At 40.8% G+C, this 25886-nt stretch overlaps 2 protein-coding genes across 3 annotated transcripts; one reads left to right on the top strand and one right to left on the bottom strand.

The window, feature by feature from the left end:
- Positions 1 to 678: 678 nt before the first annotated feature.
- lmnb2 (lamin B2) lies at positions 679 to 10434 on the bottom strand. Of its 2 annotated transcripts, none has more exons than XM_070909562.1 (13): positions 10165 to 10434; positions 8478 to 8614; positions 8160 to 8316; positions 7594 to 7719; positions 7021 to 7119; positions 6490 to 6561; positions 6128 to 6253; positions 5758 to 5978; positions 3837 to 4071; positions 3477 to 3584; positions 2510 to 2629; positions 2254 to 2325; positions 679 to 748 (listed from the first exon to the last, which is right to left on the bottom strand). In XM_070909562.1, exons 1-13 carry the CDS (start codon positions 10375 to 10377, stop codon positions 713 to 715), a joined length of 1722 nt encoding a protein of 573 aa, XP_070765663.1. In that variant the 5' UTR covers positions 10378 to 10434; the 3' UTR covers positions 679 to 712. The 2 variants fall into 2 exon arrangements, with proteins under 2 accessions (XP_070765663.1, XP_070765664.1); XM_070909563.1 differs by having other exon boundaries at positions 713 to 748; positions 2248 to 2325.
- A 2594-nt stretch (positions 10435 to 13028) lies between these two features.
- rpl36 (ribosomal protein L36) lies at positions 13029 to 16278 on the top strand. The gene is made up of 4 exons (XM_070908448.1): positions 13029 to 13114; positions 13916 to 14010; positions 15560 to 15694; positions 16156 to 16278. The coding sequence occupies exons 2-4, from the start codon at positions 13918 to 13920 to the stop codon at positions 16243 to 16245; spliced, it is 318 nt and encodes a 105-aa protein (XP_070764549.1). The 5' UTR covers positions 13029 to 13114; positions 13916 to 13917; the 3' UTR covers positions 16246 to 16278.
- The last annotated feature ends 9608 nt before the right edge of the window (positions 16279 to 25886 follow it).

Here is a 25886-nt window from a genome sequence, read left to right as displayed (position 1 = left end):
CAGGGAGTCCCCTACAGGTAACAGCAACAGTTAACTGTGAAATACAGCTTCAACGCAGAACTTGAAGATAACATCACATGAGGCGCCAGGCACCTCCTCACAAAACCTTTGAAGTTTCAGATGTTTGTGTTTAATTCATAGTTTCAACAGCCTTTTCAATCAATCTGTAATTTCAACTGTATTTCTTTGCAGGTCTTTCAAAGAAAGATTGGAATAACACTAAAGTTGTTAATTAATTATATCTTTATGGCCATACAGCGGGGGTCCTTTATCTTGAGAAGTCAAATAGAAGGTTATTTGAGTTTTTTCTGTGGAATTGTTACACATTGTCTTCTACTGTGCATGAAGGATTACACTAAAATGCTCACGACTGAAGAATGAAAAACAGCCAGTGGACTGAATCATTGATATGTAGAGTAATATTAGTAGGGGTGAGAAAATTCAGCTGCAACATCAGTTTGACTGAATATTTGCATTCATCATCTTTGCGTGATCTACAGACGTCGGCATTGCGAGTAATATTTAGGGAAATTGCTCATTAAAGCAGGTCCAGAAACGTGGAGGGCAGTAGAAAGAGTCCATTAGTCCAAACATTCTTATACTGGCTTGAACAATAAAAACACCAAATGATGAGGCAATGGACCTGAGTGGCTCTAAAAAAAAAAAAAAAAAAAAAAGGGGAAGTCAAAGCCATCAACAGGACAAGAAGGCTTCACATGATGGAACACTCTCTGGATGACACCTTGCCCTATAGGAGAAACAAAAAGGTCCAGATTATCATAAAAGAAAAAAGCATTATGAGGCATCTATATGGCAACTTTTGATGACATAAGCATGTACTTTACAAGAAAGATTAAAAAGAAGAAATAATTAGAGCCCAGGTGTTTTTGAGGTGCAATAAAACATCTGACAACAATATATCAAACCACTATTTTTTTTCCTTCCAAACATGACATTTGGCAACTTTCGCAAACATGGACATTTTTGGACATTAAAAACTTTGGAATTATTGCAGGACTGTCGTTATAAACCGCATTCATTTTAGCTAGACAAAAAACTGAATTATAAAAGCTGACCGTAGTTCCTTTCAAACAGTAAACTTTGTTGGAAATGAAATAATTACAAATTATTGATCGGTAAGGATGCATATTCTTAAGAGAACGGTATTACTACCCTTACCGATCCGGTATTTTAACGTTACTTGGTTCTTTCTTTCTAGAAAACTAGAGTCAGGGCTGAAGTCGTGCAAAGCTAGAAAAAAGATCTTCATCAATGAGAGGCAAAGAACAGTCACGCTGAGGTTTACAAAAGACCATAAGGATTGGACTGCAGAGGACTGGAGTAAGGTAATCTTCTCTGATGAGTCCAATTTTCAGCTTTGTCCAACACCTGAGACCTGGAGCCTACAAGCCACAGTGTCTCGCACCCACTGTGAAATTTGGTGGAGGATCGGTGATGATTTGGGGGTGCTTCTGCAGGGCTGGAATCGGGCAGATAGGTTTTTTTACAGGACGCATGAATCAAGCCACATACAAGGCTATCCTGGAAAAAAACTTGCTTCCTTCTGTTCTGACAACGGTCCCCAACTCTGAGGATTGGATTTTCCAGCAGGACAATGCCACACAGCCAGGTAAATCAAGGTGTGGATGGAGGACCACCAGATCAAGACCCTGTCATGGCCAGCCAAATCTTCAGACCTTAATGCCAAACCTCTGGAATGTGATCAAGAGGAAGATGGATGGTCACAAGCCATCAAACAAAAAGCCGAGCTGCTTGAATTTTTTGTGCCAGGAGTGGCATAAAGTCACCCAACAGCAATGTGGAGAGCATGCCAAGATGCATGAAAGCTGTGATTAAAAATCAGGGTTAATCCACATTAGTATTGTGTTTAAAAATAAATATGAACTTTTTTTGTTGCTGTTGTTTTTGCATTTATTGAGGTCTGAAAACACAGCATCTTTATTATTTTGGATTTGGGGGAAATGTTGTCAGTAGTTTAAAGGATGAAACAAAAAAAATCAATTTACTCAAACACATACCTATAACAGAAAAACTAATATTTTAGCAGTGGTCTCTTATTTTTTTCCAGAGCTGTATACATTTTAAAGATTGTAATTAATTCATAGAAATGTAATCAAAAGAACAACAGAAAAACAAATGAACAAAGTTTGAAGAGAACAAAATAAGGAGACAAAATGAAATGGGGAAATTAAACTTGCAGGTAAATCTGGCAAGAAACACAAGTGCACTCACTGCAACTTCTTCCTCTTCCTCTCCGTTCTCTACCTCCACCTGAGTCTTGGTTACACTCCTTCTGGCCACCTCCTGCAGGACAGTCAGTCAGACCACATGACTCAAAACAGAAACACCATACTGCAAGGCTCAAGTGCCCTCGCCAAGGATAACACACAGGAACATTCAATATATAACATGATGGTCTGCGCACAAAATAAGGGACACATAAATGCGGAGAAAAGCAGTATAATTAGTCATGCATGGATGTCTTTACCTCGCCATCAGCATTGATCAAAATGGTAACTATTTCATTTCCTGTGCCCCAGGAAGCCTGACTCTTCCACAACAAATCAGATGGTGGACTGTGGGCCATACCAGCATCAGCAGACCACACCTGTATACACAAAGTGCAGGTAAATACATCATGAAGTCAAAGAAACTGTTCATAATGAAGAACTTTACAGAACTTTAAAATAAACTTTTAAATATACTTAAATGTTTCATAATTTTGCTACTTCACACTGTGACTTTTATACAACACATTTTACATTAAAATGACACAAATGCAAAGAGTGAATTTGCTTCCATGTATATTTCCTGACGCAGTGGTCAGCAGGGTAAGTCTCTGTATATCATTAACATGAAACATTACTTTATCTTTGCATGATCTCTGTTCACCTCCCTGACTCAGTCTAAGCTTCACATCTTCACAGCTCTGAATCAGGACCTCTCAGACTGTAGAGCAGCTTGTCCCGTCAGTCTTTGAAACTGACATTAGTTCAGAAGCCAAAATGAAGACATAATAAAATGTCAGTATCATTTTGATCATTGATCATTAGCTTCAAGACTGTTAGAGGTGGTTTATCTAACCCTTTATCTTCCAGCGCTATTTCTTTAGTAGAAAGTAGGTCCAAGTAAAACTGTTCACATCATGCTTTATGGATGATCCTGTGAGGCTGTGGTTGGAAAGACATATCGCTCAAATGTCTTTTTCAATAGGTTCCGTTCACCTCCATTGTGCATTGGTGGCAGCAGAAATCTTGAAAACACTACTACACATTGATTGGACTAAGTGTGAGAAATTATATTTGTGCATGTGTTTTGGATGATCTGAACATTTAAGCCTAGATACAAAATTATACAAGCAAAGCAAAATTAATTAATTAATCATTTTCATGGAAAAACACAAGCCCCCTTCACACAGACAGCACAAACATTCTTTTCTACTTCAAATTTCTCACCGTAACTGACTGTTCAGCCTTGAGGACAAACTTTGGGGAGAACTTGTAGATGACCTCGTCTCCGTTGTCAACCTGTCTCTTCAACCTCCAGTTCCCCAAAGGCTGGTCCTGCAAAACACAAGAAACAGTAACTTACGAGTATAGAATGTTTTAACACTAAACCTATTGATGCACACTTACACTCCATTTTCCTTAAATTATTGCAGCCCTCAGCAGGCTATTCTACCTTACATAATCAGCATGTACTGTTATCATGGTGGAATAAATCCAACCTTAATAAAACCCATCAAATTCCATTTTTCTTGTGACTATGTGATGCTACTAATCACCAACTGCTAGTCATCTGTGGAGACTACATACCTGCTCAGTATCATTGGTCAGCGTGACTGCGTTTCCATCCATGTCAGTGGGTGATATGGTGACTGCTCCGCTAGCTGTGGCCTCTTCTGACACCAGCAGCTGCCCCTCTCCTCCCATCTCTGGCACATCCTTAGCCTCTACGTCCACTCTCTTCCTCTTGGAGGAGCGGGAGGAGGAAGATCCTGTTATCCTGGAAACAGTGACTCGAGGAGATGGGCTGGGAGACAGCTTCAGTCTGAAAGAAGCACACCACTCACCAGTGAGTTAATGGCTATCCACCACTCCATGACACAGCAGGGTCTGAGCGGTCAGAGGTTATCGTTGGTTGCTTCGTAATGTCAGCTGATAAAGTAACTTGCAAACAGCAAACTAGGTAGTATCATGGAGCCAATGGTCCACATAAAATATAGCAACATTACAGATAGCAACATTATGCTAAATATGAATGTAAATCAGTCTGGATTATGTCACAAGGTATGTCATGAGGTATATGATATATTTCTCCATAGGGAGCAATCCCATACAAATCTGATATATGACAAAATATGTAAACTACACATTAGTGTAATAGTATAATAGTGTATATGTCCATGTATGTCTCATACATATATCAATCAATTTATTTATCTATGTGCTTATAGATGTGATGTACATATAAGTCACCATAGACACTCATATCATATACTTCATCAGACTATATCCAGAATGCATTAAAACTTGTTTTTAAAAAAGTCTTAATATTCTGAATTAAACACATTGTTTTTTTTCCGGAGCTGATGATGGAAGTAGCTAACGAGTGAGCCATCTCGCTTCCTTCTCATCTCTGTTTAGATTTGCACATGCATTGTACCGATCAGGCAGGCTGTACAGATCAGATAGCGACAGCGAGGATGGATTTAAGGGCTCTCATGTTTTCCAGACGACGAGACTGCTGCAGGGTGACAACGAATCCTGCAATGAACCCTGGGACAATTTTTTGGGGGTCAAGCAAAATGAGGACTCTACCAGTCAGCACGATATAGTCAAAATACATAGCGCAGGGCAAATTCATATTGGTGTACTTTCTATACTGTCCACCCCTACTGTAGATTGGGGAAAAAAGTTCAATTCAAGGCGACACTGGCAGCTACCGGCAACTTTTCCAGTGGAATGTTGTCTTGCATCTTAATCAATGCATGAGTTGACGTCGTGAATCAATCAACAAACCTTCAATGTCAATGACAACTTTGACCATTCCATTCCGTTTTTACTGGCTCTCTTGCACGACAAACGCTTAAGTGATGATTGGATCTTCAAGCGCTTACAAAATGTATGCGAATTTCAACCGGATAATACGCACCGCAAATGTCGGCAGGACAGTCAGCTGAGCATGCACGCACACATACACACATTCATATAGGCACATTTCTCTATCATAATGCTAGCATTGTTTTGAAGCGGAGGCTAGTGGTCGTTAAATGTACATGCATAAGGAACCGCAACTTGTCATCTTATTGGGATCAAAAAATAATATAATTAAGTAGGTGGCTGGACTTAAATAGGTAGTCGGCTGTTTGGCCGGCAGCTGGCAATTACATTGCCTACCCGAAAAAACAAAAACCTGGGGAAACATAAAAGCATAAAAGCCACTGTTTCTATTATTTATTTATATATCATTTATTATACAAGCAGCTTCAATTTAATTCAAGTGAATCCATCTCAAATAGACAGCACATGGATGGACATACAGTAGGGCAATCACCAGCCAGTCTACGAACATCATCCTTGTTTCAAAACATTAACAATATCAATAACTGACACCTCGGGGAAACTGGGGAAAATAATCACACGATCAAACTTAAAATCTGGAACTCACTTTCATTTATAACAACATTTAGCTGTTTCACATAGTATGAATCCTAGGCCTGTGTGTGTGTTGTACCTGTGCTCCTCTCCCTCCAGCAGTTTCCTGTATGCATTGATCTCCATGTCTAGGGCAAGCTTCACGTCCAACAGCTCCTGGTATTCACTGAGCTGAGCATTCATCCTGTCTCTCAGCTCACTCATCTCTTGTTCTTTTCCTTCAATGGCACGGCGGTGCTTGTCTCGCTCTGCTGACAAAATTTCCTCCAGCTCCCTGATACGATCCTCTGAGGCAGCCACCTACAAATACAAACACACACATCAGACCAGCATAACAATCAAATAGTAAAGCACATTAGCAATACCAATCATGAAGCTGAATGGCAAAAGTACCTGAAACTGCTGTGGAGGAGGTCTAACTGTGTGTACCGATTGTCATTAAGCTGTACCTGTTTCTGCAGGGCAGTCAGCTGATATCCGAGGCTCTCTATTCTCATACGGGACTCCTGCAGCTCCTCCCTGGCTGTGCTCATTGCTTTGTCATTAATCTCAGAGGACACCTTGGCATTATCCAACTAGAGGGAGACAGACTATGTGTTAGAAAGAGTTCTCCGTGCATCTTTCAGCAGTATGCATCAGAATCAGGTGCTTGTCAGCGGAAGAATGGCAAACTTCCAAGGGGGGAAAAAAAACAGGACTGGAGCACACTGGTTCATTTTCAGCCTTTCATACTGCAATCAGACATTTCATCACAACTGTGTCTTCATCAGAGTCAAAAATTAAATCAATCAAATAAAAAAAAATCTCTCACCTTGGCCAGGAAGGTTTGCTCCAGTTCTTCCTTATAAAGAGAAACTTGCTCATCATGTTGCCTCCTTAGGTCCTGGTGGGATCACACAAACCTGATCAGAAACTTAACCCTCAAATAAAAGCTCCCTGGGGGGGGGGGGGGCAATTCAAGGATTGTTACTGCATCAACAAGACAGTTCAAGGATTGTTACTGCCTAGTGTTTGATAAACTGAATTTAAGACATTTTAAGGACTATTCTTATTCATTGATATTATTATATATTGATATTGATATTCAATTCAATTTTATTTATATAGTGCCAAATCACAACAAAAGTCACCTCATGCCACTTCACATACAGAGCAGGTCTAGACTGTACTCTTTATATTATTATTAGAGAGACCCAACAGTTCACACCATGAGCAAGCACTTGGCGAAAATGGCAAGGAAAAACTTCCTTTATGTATTGTGTCTATTGCCCATTGCCAGGCCATACAATACACATGAAAACAGCAGAAATGACAGCTGCTGTAAATGTATCCCCCAACATACCTGTAAAGCTTGTGCCAGTTTGAACTCATAGTCCTGTCTGACTCCTGAGTCCACCTCCACTATTCTCTGCTCCTGTCGACGCCGAGACTCGCGCACCTCCTGAACACAAGGAGAAAGATGGGAGTGCAACTGGGAGAAATTCTTAATTCCACATAGACTTCACGGGTTTGGTCTGTCTATTAAAACAATCTTTCTCCTTTGGGTGCAGATGTGACTCTATTGTATTGTATACACTGTGCATACACATAAGGTTTTATGGTAGATACGTTTATGGCAGAGAACACGATTATGACCTGACTATGGTTAACTATGGTTAATATAGTAGTGATGAGATAGTAGTTCACATAGTAATATGATCATTTGGTTTTGAACAGAAAATATTAAAATATATTGAATCAATAGTTAATTAACAGCAGTATTTCATGTTTTTAACTTTTGAGATGAGAATTTGTCATTATTTTCATCATGATTAATTAGAAAATAACTGCTATATTAGTTGATAATGGAAATAATGATTCATGGCAGTCCTATGCACGTCATTGCCCTTCACATACACACACACACGCACCTTACCTCTTCAAACATGCTCTTCCTGAACTCCAGCTCTTCACTCAGTGATTGACAACGGTTCTCCAAGTCTACACGCATCAGTGTCTCAGCCTCCAGCTGGCGCTTAGCAACAGCATGGCTGTCCTCTGCCTATACACCACGTAATGGCATTAGAAATATTAACACACAGACACTCCAACAAGTTTAACTGATGATGAGCAAGTTGTGGAAGAAAAGCTGAAAAGATTTACTTGCAAGTCTGGCTTACAGTCCTCTCAGTAGATAAGAATATATGCAGTGGGATGAACATGGATTTATTCTTATATTCTAACCTAATGACCCTGAGTTTGATTTGTTAACTTTCCCTTGTGGGCTTTAAGAGGAACTGCTTCTTTATGTTGGGTGTCATAATCTTTGTTATCATGTGGACTATTACATGAAATATTTACTGGAGTGCTGCCACACTGACGAATTTGGATGCGTAATACCTTCATACCTAAATCTTCCGTTATGGCCATTGTAAATATACAATTTCTAGTTTCTTTCCTCCCTCCTTTTTTCTGAACAGAACTTGAACTTGCAGTACACACCTTAGCCAGCAGGCTCTTGACATCAGCCAGCTCAGATGTCAGGGCAGCATTTTGGCTTAGAGCTGTAGAAAGAGTTGCTTCACTCTTATTCAGCTGACCTTCCAAACCACTGGCCCTGGACACAGCTGTGACAAGATCACTATCCTTCTTCTTGGCACTGCAACACATGGACCGAGGAGGGAAAGGAGAGTTATCAAACTGGCCATTGATCCTGCCCTTATAAGTGACACTGATTCCAAATGCTTACCTGGTCCCCAGATTATTCTGATCTGAAACAATGTGACCTGTGTGATAATTGGGTGTACTGTATAATATTACCTGCGTGTGGCTTCTTCCAGGTCAGCCTGAGCCTTGCCCAGGTCTATCTGCAGCCTGGCTCTCTCTTTAGCAGTTTCATCCAAAACCCGTCGAGCATCAGCTAACTCTGCCTCATACAGAACCTTCAGCCCGGTCACCTAAAGAGAGGGAGACAAATTCATTACTAGATGGCTTGGCTAGGTGAAAAATAAAAAATTACGACTTACTGATCGACTGTTGTTAAGTGGATTTGTGATTATAAGATGTGACATCCTGGAACTAATATACATAGTTTCAAATTTATTTATGTATATATTAGTGGTAAAAAAAAAAAAACTATGACTCTTATGTTCTACAATTCTCAATATTTACTTAATTTCACCAGGATAATTAATTTGGTATCAATACTGCTTGCCAATAAGTCCTGGGTATATACACATTAAAACAAGACAACTAAAAATATATAAAACAGTTAGTACAGTTTGCTAATCAAATGCTCTGATGTCTGGATTTCAGTTTTTATTTGAATGCCTGTAAACTAGTTTGTTCCCCTGTAGACCTGTCCAGCTGATTTCAGATAGAGGCTCCATTCAGAATCAGAATCAGAATCTATTTATTGCCAAGTAACATACATTACAAGGAATTTGCTGTGGTCTGATGGTGCTACGTTTTTTTTTAACATATAACATATAATCTGACAGACAACAAGCATGTAAAAATATAAAGGTAAAAGAATAAGATAAGATGAATAACAAACAGTGCAGTGCATTAAACTGCAGGCTGCTCTTGAAAGCACTTTTGGCTGCCTCAGACATTGTCTGACCCATTAGTGGCCAGTGGTGAAGCCCACCTAAACAGTCAGTGCCATTTTTGCTCCCTGTCATTGACAGGACACCATCTGTCGTTATTCCAACCAGTTCATCCCATTACAGACCAGCATAATTAGTTGTGTGCTATAACTGCTGAAATATACCCTTGACTGTAGTTTTACCATGCATTAAATCCAAATGAAGCAACTCTCTCACTTCAAACTTGTCATTTATACCCCTGAGGAATACAACAAGGTAAGCACTATCAATTATATCAAGTGCAACAGAATAGGCACTGAATTCTTACGATTTGTTGTGACTCAGTGATCTGCTTTGCAGGTTTTGCAGTCTTACTACCAAAATAGGCTTTAAGGGCGGTGGTAATTAGCACAAACTACAATGACAAGAAGCTTTAACTTAACGCTACGGAAACATGTTGTAAGTTAATGCTCCAAGATAATATAGGTTATGCGCGTTTGACAACAAGTGAAGTACACATAATGGAATCTCATTGGTCATACTTATGGATTGGCGCGCTCAACGACCCGCTCAATCCTCCCGGTCCAGTTACATTTGAATATGGAAATGCATTAGCACACATATTATTAACGTTAACAAAGTTGTTAAGTGGATGTTACGGCCATATGTGCAAATTATTCGAGCAAATTATTAGTCAGTTTAACTTCTACGTTTTTATGGCCAGTTGCCACCGACAATTAACAACTGACGTTAATCATTAGTATTGCTATACAACGTTAATCGTTTTGATCGATTCCTTCATAACCACACGTGAACGTCTTGTTTAGTTTGGTTCACTGTGACGTTAGTTAAGACGTAACGTTAAACCAAGTGATGTACAAACACTCAGCCTGGTGTTTGACTATTTTGGTTGGACTCACCTCCCTAGTAGTCACCTCCTCTTTCTCAGACACTTTGACCATCAGCCGGTCGTTCTCCAGTTCCAATGCCCGGACACGGTCGATATACACGGCCAGCCTATCGTTCAGGTGCTGCAAATCTTGTTTCTCTTGTAAGCGAGAGATCCGGGTCGGGGAGAGAGGAGTAGAGGCCGCCAACCGGCCAGCTTCACGGCTTGGGGTAGCAGTCGCCATAACGGTTTTTTTGATAATCCTGAGTTTGCTTCACCGCCCAGTGAGCAATAGAAAACAATCGTATCTGTCGGCTTTGCTAAACGAGAACACAAAAACGGGTTCTCTTCTTAATTACGATGTCGGTAGTATGCTCATGCAATGTCTCAGAGAGTTGCCTGTAATACAAATGTGATTCAAAGATGGCCGACACCGCTACCAACACCGCGCCAAAAGCAGAGAACACTTCCTGTCTCGCAATGGATGATGGGAAGGAAAGAAAGAAAGAAAGAAAGAAACATTCTCTCTCTCACACACACACATATATACATACATATTCTTCTGTAACTTTTTTAACACGACATCATTATCAGTACAATGCTTGGCCTACTGCAGCCTATACGTTGGGATATTTCTGGTCCAATAATGCCAATATCATTATTATGCAGGCTACAGGCCATCTGTCAACCCTGGTCAACCAATCAAACAGTAAAGGTTAATATCTGCTATAAACATATAGTGAATCAGAAATCATTAAAATGTCTGATAATATTCCACCTTTTTGCTCTGTGTATTTTTATATAAGAAAACAATCATGTTTTCTTCCTGTAAAACAAAATACGACACGTGCTTAGGTAAGTTGAAACCAACAATTTCAACCATTAATATCATGACATCTATCCACCCATCAATTAATCTTCAACTTTTAGCAGCACAGAGCTATCATTCATTAGTTAGCAAGCTAGAAACAGCACGATACGTGTGTCTTTGGGTGTGCAAATCAAATGTCAAATGTCCTGCCTGCCTATCTAATTTCACTTGAAAATACGTCATGGTATGGAAGCTAGATACTCTCTAAATGCTGTTTCATCTCGACTTTAAGCAAGTGATCTTTTTATGCACCAATTTGTGCCTTTTCTGAATCAATTTATGGTGGAAATTTCTTTATTTATGTAAAGGGCATTCCATAGTTGTAGACCTAATTTAAACCTTCCTTGATAGCCTAAAAACTTTTTCTAATCTGAGATTTCACCGATTAATTTAATGTGTTATGTATGAAAAAAAAAAGCAATCGCAATTGAAAAGTACTTTTTTATTGTGAGTTGATCCACTATGGACATGTATGCCTTCTTCCACACCATCCAGCCTGGGAAACATTTTTTTAAATGTCAAGCTGTTTCACTGACCATGGGAATCGATTCTTGGCATTTCACCCGGATGGGCGTGGTTTTGCAGGACATAGCAGTGCACACTCCGGCTACTTTATATGATAGCCTGTGCACACCTTTGAAAGAATTCAGAACAAAAATCCAGAATTATTTTGGTTTGATGAAAAGTATGGGCAAGTTATATTTCTAAAGCTTGGAAAATTAGGCAAACTAGACTGAATAATACACATACAATATGAGATCAGTTTATTTGATGCACATCAAGTATGAAGGCATACAGAATCTGCTGTAGCTCGTTTGGGCATCTATTAACACAAGATACTACATTGATATCAGAATACACACCCCCACATTTTCCAGTATAACATTGTGATGGTCAATTTGAGAATTTATCAACAGTCAGGTAAAAGACATTGGAAAATCTACAAGGAAGTCTAGTCACAGTTGCAGCCTTGCCAGAAGTACAAGGAGGAAAAAGTGTATCTTTGTTGATCACAAAAAATAGAAAATCATCTATGGTTGAAGTTACAATTAGGCTTGAGATCTCCTGTAGGTTTAATCTTGGGGTTAAGGAAAAGATTAGGTTAATAAACAACTTTTTAGGTTGCTAACTTATCCAAAAAAGTGAAAAGATGACCCAATATGAGCAGATGTGAATGCACATCAGGCACTTCCTGCATTAAGTTGATATGTTAGCAAGATTCCTCCTGCATGAACTTGACATGTTAGCAAAAACACTATCAGCCTTTTGCATGCTGTATAGTAAACAAGTTGTGAACACAACATTGACATATCACCTTTTAAGTTCATATGGCCAACTTGTTACCTCACACCAGAACCAGAACCCTAAGGCAAGCAGGGAAGATAATACCCTACCAGTCACATAAATCATTATTATCAACTATGTTGCTCTATGTATTATTGTGTTAAGCTAAATGACCTACTTTAAAGTGTTTGTTTATAACTGTTTCATTGCGCTAACCAAAATTATAAACAAAATTAGATCAAGGCAGCAAATTTTACAATGCAGTACAAAAGAATAATATAACTGAACACGTATTACATAGTTCATCTTCAATATTATATTATAGTAACATTACCAATTACTAATATTACCATATACATAAGATAAAGTATTTTGGTATGAAAACACGCATTTACAATTTAACCAAGTATCCTGTATCATAAATACATGTCTGCCCTTTTTAACACCAAACAATTTCAAGTACAATTACAAGTACAATTTCCCCCCGGGGATCAATAAAGTATTTCTGATTCTGATTCAACTTGAAAATCGGTTGACAGTTCAGAGAGTTAGCTCTAATAAACAGTTTATTCCCAACCCCAGCTGGCCTCACCAGCAAGGTAAATTCATTGTATGTGAAAACCTACTTGGCATGGAGCCTGATTCTGATCCTAAAATAATAGGGTTTCAACGCCTTTGGTGCGTGGATGCCTAACAGTACCTCTTTCAGCCCTGCAGGGGCAGTGTTCTGCCGACTTCGCAGAAGTGTCTTCCGGTTCAACCTTCTCATTGCCCCGCTTCGGTCATCTAACAGTCCTTCCGGCTAAACCGCCATCGCAGACAGCAGGTAGGATTTTAATGTTGACTATTAACAACTGAAACCCACGTATAATCTCTGCCATCCATCGATTTATACCAAATAAATCAGAACTACTGTTATCTATTTACTTCACCTAATGTGTGTGTCCAATATTGTAACACTACAATAAATTGCAATAAATGAAACAAATTAAAACGTGTAGCTGCGTTAGTGACTAACCAGCATCTGTGGTACTGTTCGTTCAACACAAAGCGGCAAATAATAAGCTCCATTTGTTCTGTAAAGGAACAAGCAGAGTTAAAGTCGCAGTAACGTTACGTGTTTAGAGACAAATTTCAGCACGAAATCTATTGAATTTGACACTGTTCGCAAGCGTCCATGTTGAATAGTATTAACTTTTACATTGAATGCTTTCCACCCGCCTGTACCGCATCGTTTTCGTTGGTGGCAACAAACGAGCTTAATAAGTAACTCATTTAAGTAGTCTATGGTATGTAGGTTAACGTACTGTTTTATCACAGTGTACCATGACGACTGTTAAGCTGAAATGACCATGTTCCGTTTTGTTCACAACAAAATGTTGAAAAATTAAGCTGCATTTTAGCCATGTTCAAAGATATTGTTTCAAAGTTATGAGCTACTGTTGACTGTTACATTTCAAACGGCAAGTTGGGAGAAAATGTGGTGATCTGGCGTTGTTTGGTGGTAGCACCCAAACGTGTTTGATTGCTTGAAAGGGGGATGTGATGTCCCCACTTCCTGTGTGGTCAAGCAGTTAATTAAAACTGTTGTTTGCAATTGAACTGATATGTGTGTGGTCTTCTGCAGATATGGCTATTCGCTATCCCATGGCCGTTGGCCTTAACAAAGGCCATCCTGTGACCAAAAATGTAACTGCTCCCAAACACAGCCGCCGACGTGGGGTGAGTATCTGCTGTTGAGTGACTGGTATTTTGTGCATGGTTTGTTGGTCCTTGTCAATTAGTGCCAAAGCTGTTTTTTCTTTTTTCTACTAGCTAATATGATGAAAAAAGCTGGTCTCATGGCTGTAAACCACTCCATAATTTTCAGTAGATTGTGATGGTCAATGACCAGGTTTGAGAGAAGTTGGTTTACAGATTTAAAAAAAAAAATGAAACCCACACTTGTCACCATGTAATTTCACAAGTATCATGCAGCATTGTAATAAACATGTGAAACGGAAATCCTCAACTTAAAGGTAACCAATTTTTGGTAATGACTAGAAACAGAATTTGTATTTAATTGTCTTCAATATTTCACAGATAAACATCTTATTCTTATAAGATCTTAACATCAGCTCAGATTAAGAAACTCTGCACCATAGATGTTTGATTAGCCACATTTCAAGCCTGCAGACAGTGTTTTCTTATAATCTGATAGATTTTGCATCACTTTAAGCTTTTAAGGATGAGTTTGGTGATGCTAATATATTTTGCAATAGTCAACAAATTCCATAAACATTCATCTGACCAACAGCTCCCTTGATGTCCCAAAATTAACAGCATATTTCTTAATGTAACAATGGAAACAATACATCGTTTAATCGTTCAAATAACCAAAAAATAAATCTGAATATATAAATCTTGGCTTTTGGAAGTTATGATGGGCATTTACTATTTTCAGCCCAAACAAGTGATTAATTGACAATCGTGATGTACTTGGAGTCCCACTGTAGATTTATTTGGACTCAATCCCATGTATACCGTTCTGCTGCAGTGAGTATTTCTGACAGGAGAACAGCAGGATGGTGCTGAAAATGGTTCCCAACAAATCCACCATTTCCTCCTGTTTAGTAATGTTTGCTAAAAACTACAGGGTCCTGCTGTTTTGAGAAATTGCTTAGCCATTTTTAAAAACATGTATAAGCACAGCGACATGTGGTGGTTTGCAAAACTTTTATAGCAGCCCTTCAAGACTGGAGCCAAAGCACCACAACACCACAGATTGTATTGTCTCATATGAGCACAATGAAAGTCCAAATTTATATTTAGAACACCCTTGATCAGAGGTGCTGCAGCAAATGAACATTATTTAGCAATATGCTGCTGTAAAATAACTTAATACATGTGTTGTCCGAAAAAAGTCTTTTTCAAGCCTACTTGAAAAATAGTTGTCATTTTGCCTTGCTTCTAATTTTGAACTGACAATGTATGTATTTATTCAGAGGAGTACGCTACATTTTAGTTTATTTTTTGCAAAATTGGCCTTAAATTTAAACGATGGCAATGAAGTCTTAAATTTAACTTGCTTATACATGTAGACACCCTGGTTTTGATCTTGCCATGAGATTTGTTGATAATAAATATACTAGGGCTGACCTGAATGCTTCAAAGCTTCTACCTTTCAAATCAGTACTCGAATGCTGTGCATAGGAGGAGAGACATCTATTCCATCCCCTAAATAGTCCTGAATTTTGGCTTTGTCTTAATATGTCTTGTCTGTTCCATGCAGCGTCTGACCAAACACAGCAAGTTTGTTCGAGACATGATCCGTGAAGTGTGTGGTTTTGCTCCATATGAAAGGCGGGCCATGGAGCTGCTGAAGGTGTCTAAGGACAAGAGAGCCCTCAAGTTTATCAAGAAGAGGGTGAGATTTTATTGCTGTTAAGTTGGAGCCCTTAAAGGTGCATGCCAGTAGAAATTTGAGCAACTATTGAACAGCCACAGTAGCATTTTCCCATTCGTTTCTCATCTATGATAACAGTGTTAAATTGACTTATGTGCACGGTTGCATTGAGTTAGCTTTATACTGAGCCACATGTACTCAAACCTTACAAATCTAGATTGTGTGTATTTATGCCTTTTGTATGTATAGAGTTGTACTTTTGAACCTACAGTTATATTTATCTAGCCCCCACAGATGCAGTGAGTGGCGTTAGCTCACAGCACTGTATGAGACAGCTGCCTGAGACAGTAGCAGGTTTTTGGAGAATGCTGAAGGGTTTAGCCTCATTTTGAATCTGTCCTTGTTGTGACACACACCCCTCCTCTCCTTGATGGACATGGTGCATTGCTCCTACTCCACAACTAATGTTGTTTCTTCTGTAGATTGGCACTCACATTCGGGCCAAGAGAAAGAGAGAGGAACTGAGCAACGTCCTGGCTGCCATGAGGAAAGCCGCCGCCAAGAAGGACTAATGTCATTCAATAAAAGTTTGATGTACTACAAAAGCCAGACTGATGGTCTGTTTTTCTGCTTTGCTTTTACTTGTCAGTCATCAGGTCTGGTTCTGATGAACATGTATGTTAATCCCTGACTAGTAATAAATTCCACCTCAGCTCTGTTCATACGCACACCTGTATGCATGGAGGTTCAATCCCCGGCTGCCCCCGTCATGTCGAAGTGTCCTTGAGCAAGACACTGAACCCTAAGTTGCTCCCGATGGAGACCAGCACTTTGCATGGCAGCTCGGTTGCCGTTGGTGTGTGAGTGAATGAGACTCAGCTATAAAGCGCAATATAAGTGAGATCATTTACAGCATGTTGTTGATCACTAGAAATGACAATGTATCGGTCAGATCAGATTTTACTGTGACAGGTGATTGAAGCTGAACCAAAGCAGCCTAATTTGTCAACTTCAGATGGAATTAGTTAATATAGCGTTGAAATTGCAGATTCTACAATTGGAAAATAGACTGCCCCTCACTAGCCACCTTCCATTTCTGAAGAGCTGAGAATGTTTCCCTTTTCAATTGCCATTTCATATTTACAATTTAAGCTTTTGTTTTTTAAATTTCCCTTTTTTCATTGTCACTTATATTTTCAAGTTAATTCACTTTAAATTTCAATTTCTTAAGTTTAATTATGGCCTGATTATTAGAGTTGTGTAGTAAAATTTTTAATCTACAAAATAACCACACACCTCTACACACTGCGAATGTCTACGTGCTGCTCTACATTCAACCCAACAACAGGATTTCCTGAAGAAGTTGAGTTATTGTCGAGCTTCACTGTGATTGGCACAGCCGTGATGTGACTGGCTGAGTGTATTTATGTATGTACACTATATGGACAGAAGTATTGGGCCACTCCTCTTAATCATTGAATTCAGGTGTTTCATTCAGTCCCATTGCCACAGGTGTATAAAATCAAGCACCTAGCCATGCAGTCTGCCTTTACAAACATTTGTGAAAGAATGAATCGTTCTAAAGAGCTCACTGAATTTGAACGTGGTACTGTAATAGGATGCCACTGTTGCAACAAGTCAATTCATGAAATTTATGATCTCAGAGATATTCCACGATCAACTGTAAGTGGTGGTATTGCAAAGTGGAAATGTTTAGGAACCACAGCAACTCAGCCACGAAGTGGCATACCACGTAATGTTACAGAGCGGGGTTGCCGAGTGCTGAGGCACATAGTGCATAAAAGTCACCAAAGCTCTGCTGACGCAATAACTGCAGAGTTCCAAACCAGCTGTGGCATTAATATCAGCACCAAAACTGTGCCGGGAGCTTCATGGCATGGGTTTCCATGACCAAGCAGCTGCATGCAAGCCTTACATCACCAAGCACAATGCCAAGCGCCGGATGGAGTGGTGTAAAGCACGCCGCCACTGGACTCTGTCGCAGTGGAAACGTGTTCTGTGGAGTGACGAATCATGCTTCAGTCAGGGTTTGGCGAATGCCAGGAGAACCTACCTGACTGCATTATGCCAACTGTAAAGTTTGGTGGAGGAGGGATAATGCTATGGGGTTGTTTTTCTGGGGTTGGCCTAGGCCCCTTAGTTCCAGTGAAGGGAAATATTAATGCTTCATCTTACCAAGTCATTTTGGACAATTCTATGCGTCCTACTTTTAGGGAAGGCCCTTTGCTGTTCCAGCATGACTGTTCCCCAGTGCACAAAGCAAGGTCCATAAAGGCATGGTTGGATGAGTTTGGTGTGGAAGAACTTGGCTGGCCCACACAGAGCCCTGACCTCAACCCCATTGAACACCTTTGGGATGAACTAGAACAGAGATTGCGAGCCAGGCCCTCTCGTCCAACATCAGTGTGTGACCTCACAAATGCTCTTCTGAATGAAAGGGCAAAAATTCCCACAGACACACTCCAAAATCTTGTAGAAAGCCGTCCCAGAAGGGTGGAAGCTGTTATAGCTGCGAAGGGGGGACCAACTTCATATTAATGCCTACGAATTTGGAATGGGATGTCATAAAAGCTCCTGTAGGTGTAATGTGTAGGTGGCCCAATACTTTTGTCCATATAGTGTATTTATTAAACACCACACCCTCCAATTTGTATTCCACTTCACCTTTCACTTTGCACTGTTTGACATACATGAACTGATAATGGAGCACATCTTTAAACTTATTGGTGTTTTCCTGCTTCCTCTCAAACATTTATTGAAGTTGACAAAAAAAACTCAAGGTCCACTTACTAGCTGCTTTTGGGGTTTCAACCACATCTCACGATCTTCATCAGTGGATGGAGTTTGCTCAGTGGTAATGGAATGGTAAGTGGTAAATGATCTCACTTATATAGCGCCTTTCAACCTTCACGGTTCCCAAAGCGCTTTACAGCTAAGTTTCATTCACCCATTCACTCACACATTCACACACCAATGGCGACGAGCTGCCATGCAAGGTGCTGGTCTCCATCGGGAGCAACTTAGGGTTCAGTGTCTTGCTCAAGGACACTTCGACATGACGGGGGCAGCCGGGGATCGAATCCCCAACCCACTCTAACCAGCTTTACCAGTGCTGGCCCTAGCCATTTTGGTGCCCTAGGCGAGATTATGATTTTGCCCCCCCCCCCCCCCCCCCCCCCGCGCGCATACACGGCAAACATTATAACATTAATAACAACAGCCGTATGACAGACCTTAAAGGTTTAATTGTTGATCAAACACACAACTAGCACACACTATAAAATATAAATAATAAAATAATAATTAAATTAAATAACATCAATAAAACAGGGTCATTTTTAATGTTAGAAAAGACGACATACCTCTATACTGCGACCTCTTTTCCGCCTCCTCTTTTCTTCTTTTTCTGAAAGCTGACCCTGAGGGCTTTGACGGCCTTTTCATGATGGTAATTGTCTCAAAAAATTGACTTCGTCACGTCTGTCAATATCAAACTGCTGCCTGAGATGCGCACTGATAAGTCGCCCCCTCCCCCTCTGCCCTCTCCCACCTTGTACGGTGCAGGTCAGTTTCAGGCCAGGTCAAACCAATAATGACAAACAACGGGGAGGGGGGCGGGTGTTTTTTTTTCAGTATTTGTTCACTTTTTATTTTCAAGGCAGAGCACGAGGAAAGGGCGCCTGTCGGGGCTCTAAATTATAACTATTATTTATTTTATTTTATTTGTTGTTTTCATTTTTTTTTTCTGAAGGCTTGGAGCGGCGCCCCCTCCGGCAGGTGGCGCCCTAGGCGACCGCCTAGTTCGCCTATGCCCAGAGCCGGCCCTGAGCTTTACCTCCCGTGTGACAGTGCTAACCACTGCGCCACCATGCTGCCCTAATGGAGATGGCTCAGTTGTCACAGGTTGTCATATACTCACTGTAGTTGCTCTGTGGTAAAGGTTTTGGTGAAAAAGGATATCTTAAGAGACATACAATTCTCTAGCCTGGGAAACAGATGAATCTGTGAGCTCATGTTTTATTTGCTCTGGCAGATGCGTCTGGCCCCCCTCCTGTTTAAGGAGTTTAAGCACCGTTGAGGCATTTTCATAAATAACCAAGATGGCTCATCTGCCGCTGATGTGGAATGTTCTGAATCCGCTATTATGTCAGTATTAAACGGAACTGGACGGTAGTTCACGTTATGTACAAATGGTAAGTCTTGGCTTCTAAATCATGTCGTGCCCAATGTCTGTGTATTATGTTGAACTAGAAGCCTAGGAATTGGATGTTGGAACAAGCTACAAAGCCTAGAAGCCTACCTCTACGTCACACATTATTCCATTGCTCTGATTGGTTGTTGCGTCCAGAGGCATTTTGGTCTGCGCCTGCTGATAACGCCTCTTGGAAATCTAAAATTAACTGAGGTTTCAGACCAATTTGCATTTGGGAATTGGTCAGGCGATGCCAGGCTAACAATTCTCCATACAGGAGTGAAACCTTTTAGTTGTGCAGTCTGTCATAAATGTTTTAATGAGATGGGAGATCTGAGGAGAGACATAAGAGTCCACACAGTAGCGAAACCATACAGTTGCAGTGTTTGCAGAAAACATTTTGATCAGGTTAATGTGCACAAGTACATTGTTGACAGCCACAACTCTGAGGCTGCAGACCTGAAGGATGAGCTGAACTGTTCACAAGTAACTCTACAGTAATGGCATGTTAACAAAATCTGACATTCACGAGGAAACCCAAACCCACCGGATGTAGGCTGTTGGCAGACGTCTGCCATTGGCTGACTATTTCAGTCTGAATTCTCCACCCCTTCCACTATCTGTGTGTTACCGTTTTGCAAGGGCACCGTTGCTGGATTCTGGACTTTGCAATTGGTTTAAAGAAATACATACAAGACAGATTGTTGGTCCCCTATCCCAGAATGACAATGGGTTGAGCCAGACCTATCTCCGAAGTGTGGAGATAGGTCTGGCTATGCGAGACTATAGGCTCAGCAATCACAGTTGCTGCTTTTTGGCTTTATCTTTCAAATGCCGGTATGGTGGTGTTGTGAATGAGAGCAATAACATTGGAGGGACAAGCACGGTTATGTCCGTCTGACGGAAAACACTTTCATGTGGAGTGAGCAAACCAGGCACAAGAGTCCGATGATGGCATATTTGAATCCATGTTCATGGTTGCCTTGCCAATGCTTTTGCGGGTGATTTGACAACTAAAACGCAAACTTGTTGTAATATATTACAAGAACATTGGCACCAAACAAAAACAGCTCTGTTAACTGAGTTAACTGTTTGAGTCATGCACAGACGCTGTATTATGTGTAGCTCTGGTTGTGACCTGTTTTTTTCATGCGGTTGGTTTGTAAAACAAACAGACAGCAGCTGTGCTGATACAGCGGATTGTGAGCTGTAGTTTCCCCACTGAACACACCAACTTTTTCGGCTATCGTAGTCCTTCCTGCCCGGCCCGCTGCTACTCCTCTTGGAGTCGCTCCTTCTCCAGAGCCCCTCTTCGCTGCTGTAATGTCTCTGGGCTAGGTGGAACGGACAGGCTGGGTATCTGCAGGGCGGAGTAGGGGTTAGGATGACCGCCGACAGCTACCCGCAATATTACTGAAAATGGGAAGATTGGCATTTGCCAGTCTGGGGCCTATTGGCACCATCATGTCTTGAAGCAGTACATGTGAATTTTCAACGACCCAAACGCGGGAAGGATAGTGGAGAGGATGGTGGCTCAGGAGGACTGAAGAAAGAAAAAGATGATTTTGTTAAACAAGCTCTATTTTGCTCTATTATTTACATTCAAAGTACATGTCTTTGAGTTTACCTCAAAAACTGTTGTTTACTTTTCAGATCAGTTATGAATTCTGATGTTAAAAATATTAGTAGTTGTTAGCAATTAGCATTAGTAATACTTCACAATTGCTTTCATTAAACATTTTCTGTCTAGAGTTGGAAAAACAGTGTATTTATGTTTATATATTAGTTCATTGGAATATTAAAAGGTTTTTTTTTCACTCACGCACACAATTCATGTAGTGTAGTGCGTGCACTGTTCACCTCTCCATCATCTGCTGCCCTCTCCCCTCTCTCTCTATTATCTCTCTATTGTTTATTAACAATAATCAATATTAAAATCAAAGTTCAAATTTGACAGCAGCCTATGTGCAAGCATGTGGGGCTGAATACAATTAAAAGCTAAGGAGAAATCAATGAAGAGCAGTCTTGCACGTTTTTATTTCTATTCCAGATGCCTCAAAATAAGATTCAACAGGGTAGCAATAGCATCTTCAACCCCTCTCATGGCCTTATAAGCACACTGGAGGGGGTCCAGTCTGTCCTGTGTCATAGTTAAAATCATAAATGTTTTAATGAGATGGGAGATCTGAGGAGAGACATAAGAGTCCACACAGTAGCGAAACCATACAGTTGCAGTGTTTGCAGAAAACATTTTGATCAGGTTAATGTGCACAAGTACATTGTTGACAGCCACAACTCTGAGGCTGCAGACCTGAAGGATGAGCTGAACTGTTCACAAGTAACTCTACAGTAATGGCATGTTAACAAAATCTGACATTCACGAGGAAACCCAAACCCACCGGATGTAGGCTGTTGGCAGACGTCTGCCATTGGCTGACTATTTCAGTCTGAATTCTCCACCCCTTCCACTATCTGTGTGTTACCGTTTTGCAAGGGCACCGTTGCTGGATTCTGGACTTTGCAATTGGTTTAAAGAAATACATACAAGACAGATTGTTGGTCCCCTATCCCAGAATGACAATGGGTTGAGCCAGACCTATCTCCGAAGTGTGGAGATAGGTCTGGCTATGCGAGACTATAGGCTCAGCAATCACAGTTGCTGCTTTTTGGCTTTATCTTTCAAATGCCGGTATGGTGGTGTTGTGAATGAGAGCAATAACATTGGAGGGACAAGCACGGTTATGTCCGTCTGACTGAAAACACTTTCATGTGGAGTGAGCAAACCAGGCACAGGACCAAAACCTCCCGCCACAAAAACAGTTTCTTCCCCTCTGCAGTCAACCTGACAAACTCTCACTGACACCCCCCCGAACACTACCACAAGCTATACGTTATATTAACGTACATCACCCCCGTCCCCACTGCGTTACATTAACGCACTCACCCCCTACTGGACACTTTATCTGGACACTTTACTTTATTCTGGTCACTGCACTGTTGTTATTTATCTTATCTTATTTTTATTTTTATTCTTATTGTTATTTTAGCTTTTATATTCTACTTATTTGTTATCAAAACAATAGCACCTTCAGACCACAGCAAATTCCTTGTAATGTATGTTACTTGGCAATAAACAGTTTCTGATTCTGATTCTGATTCTGATAGCAAAGGGGCAGAAATGTTTTATTCATTCATGATCAGTTATTGGTGAATAAATAAAGGAATTCATCCATCTGATGATGCAGTGTGGTATGAGAGAGGACATTAATTAGCAGTGATTGTACCTCACCAAACATTCATAACTCCTAGAGTTTCGTTTCTTGTTGATATACAAGCCACTCACGTAGTGAACTTGCTTATTTTAGATGTTTTATAAATCTGCAGGGTCTTAAGGAAAATTTGGCATGGATGATTATGAACAAAACAACACTAAATGTCGATGAAAAGGCAATCAATTGTAAAGGTACAGACAGAATGGAAACGACAGGGAAATTAAGTGACAGTCAATGAAAGAGTGAGAGGGCCACAAACAGTTGTTTCTATGCGCCTCCCCCTGCTTCTGTGTAGTGGAATATAACATGACAGATAGGCTGAGGGATAACAGAGCAGGAGGATTTCCTCCTATCTCATACAAATCGCCCTGCCTTTATAGTCAAATCTTATATATTTCTCTCCCATAGACTTGCACTGAATTGATTCTCAAAAATAGTTATAGTATATAGTATATAGTAAATAGTCTTTTATTTTCCAATTACGTAAGGATTCCTTATTTTATTGGACAGTTGGCAACCCTACTCACTGATGTTATTGCTAGCAAACTACATCTGTTAGTTGGCTAGCTTGCCAAATTACTTCACCATGATACTAACTGATGTACTGTGTTGATTTTAGCCAACAATAAATTATGTAACAGTACAAAGCAAAGGTGTATAGCTGACAATGGCTTTCTACTAGCCAAGAGTGATGCAAGGCAGGGGTGGACAACTACCTAACTCTAACCTAAGGTTATCCCGCTAGCTGTAACTTAGCTACATGGCATGGATCTGGCATTGGTTGCTTCGTAACGTTAGTTGATGAAGTAATTTGCAAACAGCAAGAGAGTTAGTATCATGGAGCCAATGGTCCAAATTAATACGTTAATGTAACGCAGTGGGGACAGGGGTGATGTACGTTAATATAACGTACAGCTTGTGTTTGTGTTCTGGGGGGGGGGTCAGTGAGAGTTTGTCAGGTTGACTGCAGAGGGGACGAAACTGTTTTTGTGGCGGGAGGTTTTGGTCCTGATGGACCGCAGCCTCCTGCCAGAGGGGAGGGGGTCGAACAGATGGTGTCCGGGGTGGGAGGGGTCGGCAGCGATCTTCCCTGCTCTCCTCAGGGTCCTGGAGGAGTACAGGTCCTGAAGAGATGGGAGGTTGCAGCCGATCACCCTCTCTGCAGAGCGGATGATACACTGCAGTCTGCGTCTGTCCTTGGTGGAGGCAGCAGCGTACCAGACGGTGATGGAGGAGGTGAGGATGGACTGTATGATGGCAGTGTAGAAGTGAACCAGCATTTTTTGTGGCAGGTTAAACTTCCTCAGCTGCCTCAGGAAGTACATCCTCTGTTGGGCTTTCTTGATGAGGGAGCTGATGTTCAGCTCCCACCGGAGGTCCTGGCTGATGATGGAGCCCAGGAAACGGAAGGACTCCACAGTGTCCACTGGAGAGTCACACAGGGTGATGGGGGCGGGTGGGGCTGCGCTCTTCCTGAAGTCAACAACCATCTCCACTGTCTTTGAAGCGTTAAGCTCCAGGTTGTTGCTGTTGCACCAGGTCACCAGGTGGTCAATCTCCCACCTGTAGGCAGACTCATCCTCTCCAGAGATGAGTCCGATGAGGGTGGTGTCGTCCGCGAACTTCAGGAGCTTGACAGACTGGTGACTGGAGGAGCAGCTGTTGGTGTAGAGGGAGAAGAGTAGTGGAGAAAGAACGCAGCCTTGAGGGGAGCCGGTGCTGATCGTCCGCGAATCTGAGACGTGTTTCCCCAGCTTCACGTGCTGCTTCCTGTCAGACAGGAAATCTGTGATCCACCTGCAGGTGGGGTCAGGCACGTTGAGCTGGGAGAGCTTGTCCTGAAGAAGAGCCGGGACGATCGTGTTGAAGGCAGAGCTGAAGTCCACAAATAGGATCCTGGCATAGGATCCTGCGGAGTCCAGGTGCTGGAGGATGAAGTGTAGAGCCAGGTTGACGGTGTTGTCTACAGACCTGTTGGCTCTGTAGGCGAACTGCAGGGGGTCCAGCAGAGAGTCTGTGATGGATTTGATGTTGACTGCCATTCACTTAACGGTGTCATTAATAACAAGGACAAAACTCCACATAGAACCTTTAGGTGTAGTGAAGATAAAGTTATGCTCAATGTTATGAAATATGAAATGTTATTTACAAATGAATAATCACTTAAATATAGAACTAACCTAGTATAATGTCTACTCTTCTTGAAACCCAGTTGAGACTTGAAATTGACAACCACTGTTACTGAATAGAAACTGAAAAAAAAAATTGACATGAGGAAAATAATTTGCAGATTGTCACTGAAAAACCATCAGAATGCAAACAATATCAAAACAAAGATAATAAAACTGTACATGGTCAAAAAAGGAACAAGTATGTTACAATTCTTTATTGGAAGCTTGGACTTTTTTCAGTGGCAATACAATTTTTTCAAATACAAGTTTTCAATGTTTCGATATCAATTTAACCACGGGTTACAATTAGGTGGGCACAAAATAAAAACTCAGATTTTCAAATGTCTTTTAATGTTTCAAATAAAAAAAAAAATGAACCAGCGATGGTGTTAAAAGGCGACAATTTCCAGCTTTTGGTGTCACACGACTTCCTGTATAAGGAAGCAGCCAGGTTCTCTTGCCGCAGTTGGACCCTTCTCTTTGAATCACCCACTAGTATTTCTTGTTCTTCTACTACTACTACCACTACTACCACTACCACAATATACTATTACTAA

The sequence above is a fragment of the Enoplosus armatus genome, chromosome 7, assembly GCF_043641665.1.
Source record: "Enoplosus armatus isolate fEnoArm2 chromosome 7, fEnoArm2.hap1, whole genome shotgun sequence".
NCBI lineage: Eukaryota > Metazoa > Chordata > Actinopteri > Centrarchiformes > Enoplosidae > Enoplosus > Enoplosus armatus.
Note: the sequence above shows the minus strand (reverse complement) of the source record. Positions and strands in the feature narration are given on the sequence as shown.

What these genes read in the sequence shown, in the direction of transcription:
- rpl36 (XM_070908448.1), top strand. Translation starts at nt 13,918, where the DNA reads ATGGCTATTCGCTATCCCATGGCCGTTGGCCTTAACAAAGGCCATCCT. An exon ending in AACACAGCCGCCGACGTGGG is followed by an intron (nt 14,011 to 15,559) that starts GTGAGTATCTGC and finishes TGTTCCATGCAG; the next exon opens with CGTCTGACCAAACACAGCAA. An exon ending in TCAAGTTTATCAAGAAGAGG is followed by an intron (nt 15,695 to 16,155) that starts GTGAGATTTTAT and finishes TTTCTTCTGTAG; the next exon opens with ATTGGCACTCACATTCGGGC.
- lmnb2 (XM_070909563.1), bottom strand. Translation starts at nt 10,377, where the DNA reads ATGGCGACTGCTACCCCAAGCCGTGAAGCTGGCCGGTTGGCGGCCTCT. An exon ending in TCAAGAGCCTGCTGGCTAAG is followed by an intron (nt 7,720 to 8,159) that starts GTGTGTACTGCA and finishes CGTGGTGTATAG; the next exon opens with GCAGAGGACAGCCATGCTGT. An exon ending in AGGCTGAACAGTCAGTTACG is followed by an intron (nt 2,630 to 3,476) that starts GTGAGAAATTTG and finishes TTGTGTATACAG; the next exon opens with GTGTGGTCTGCTGATGCTGG.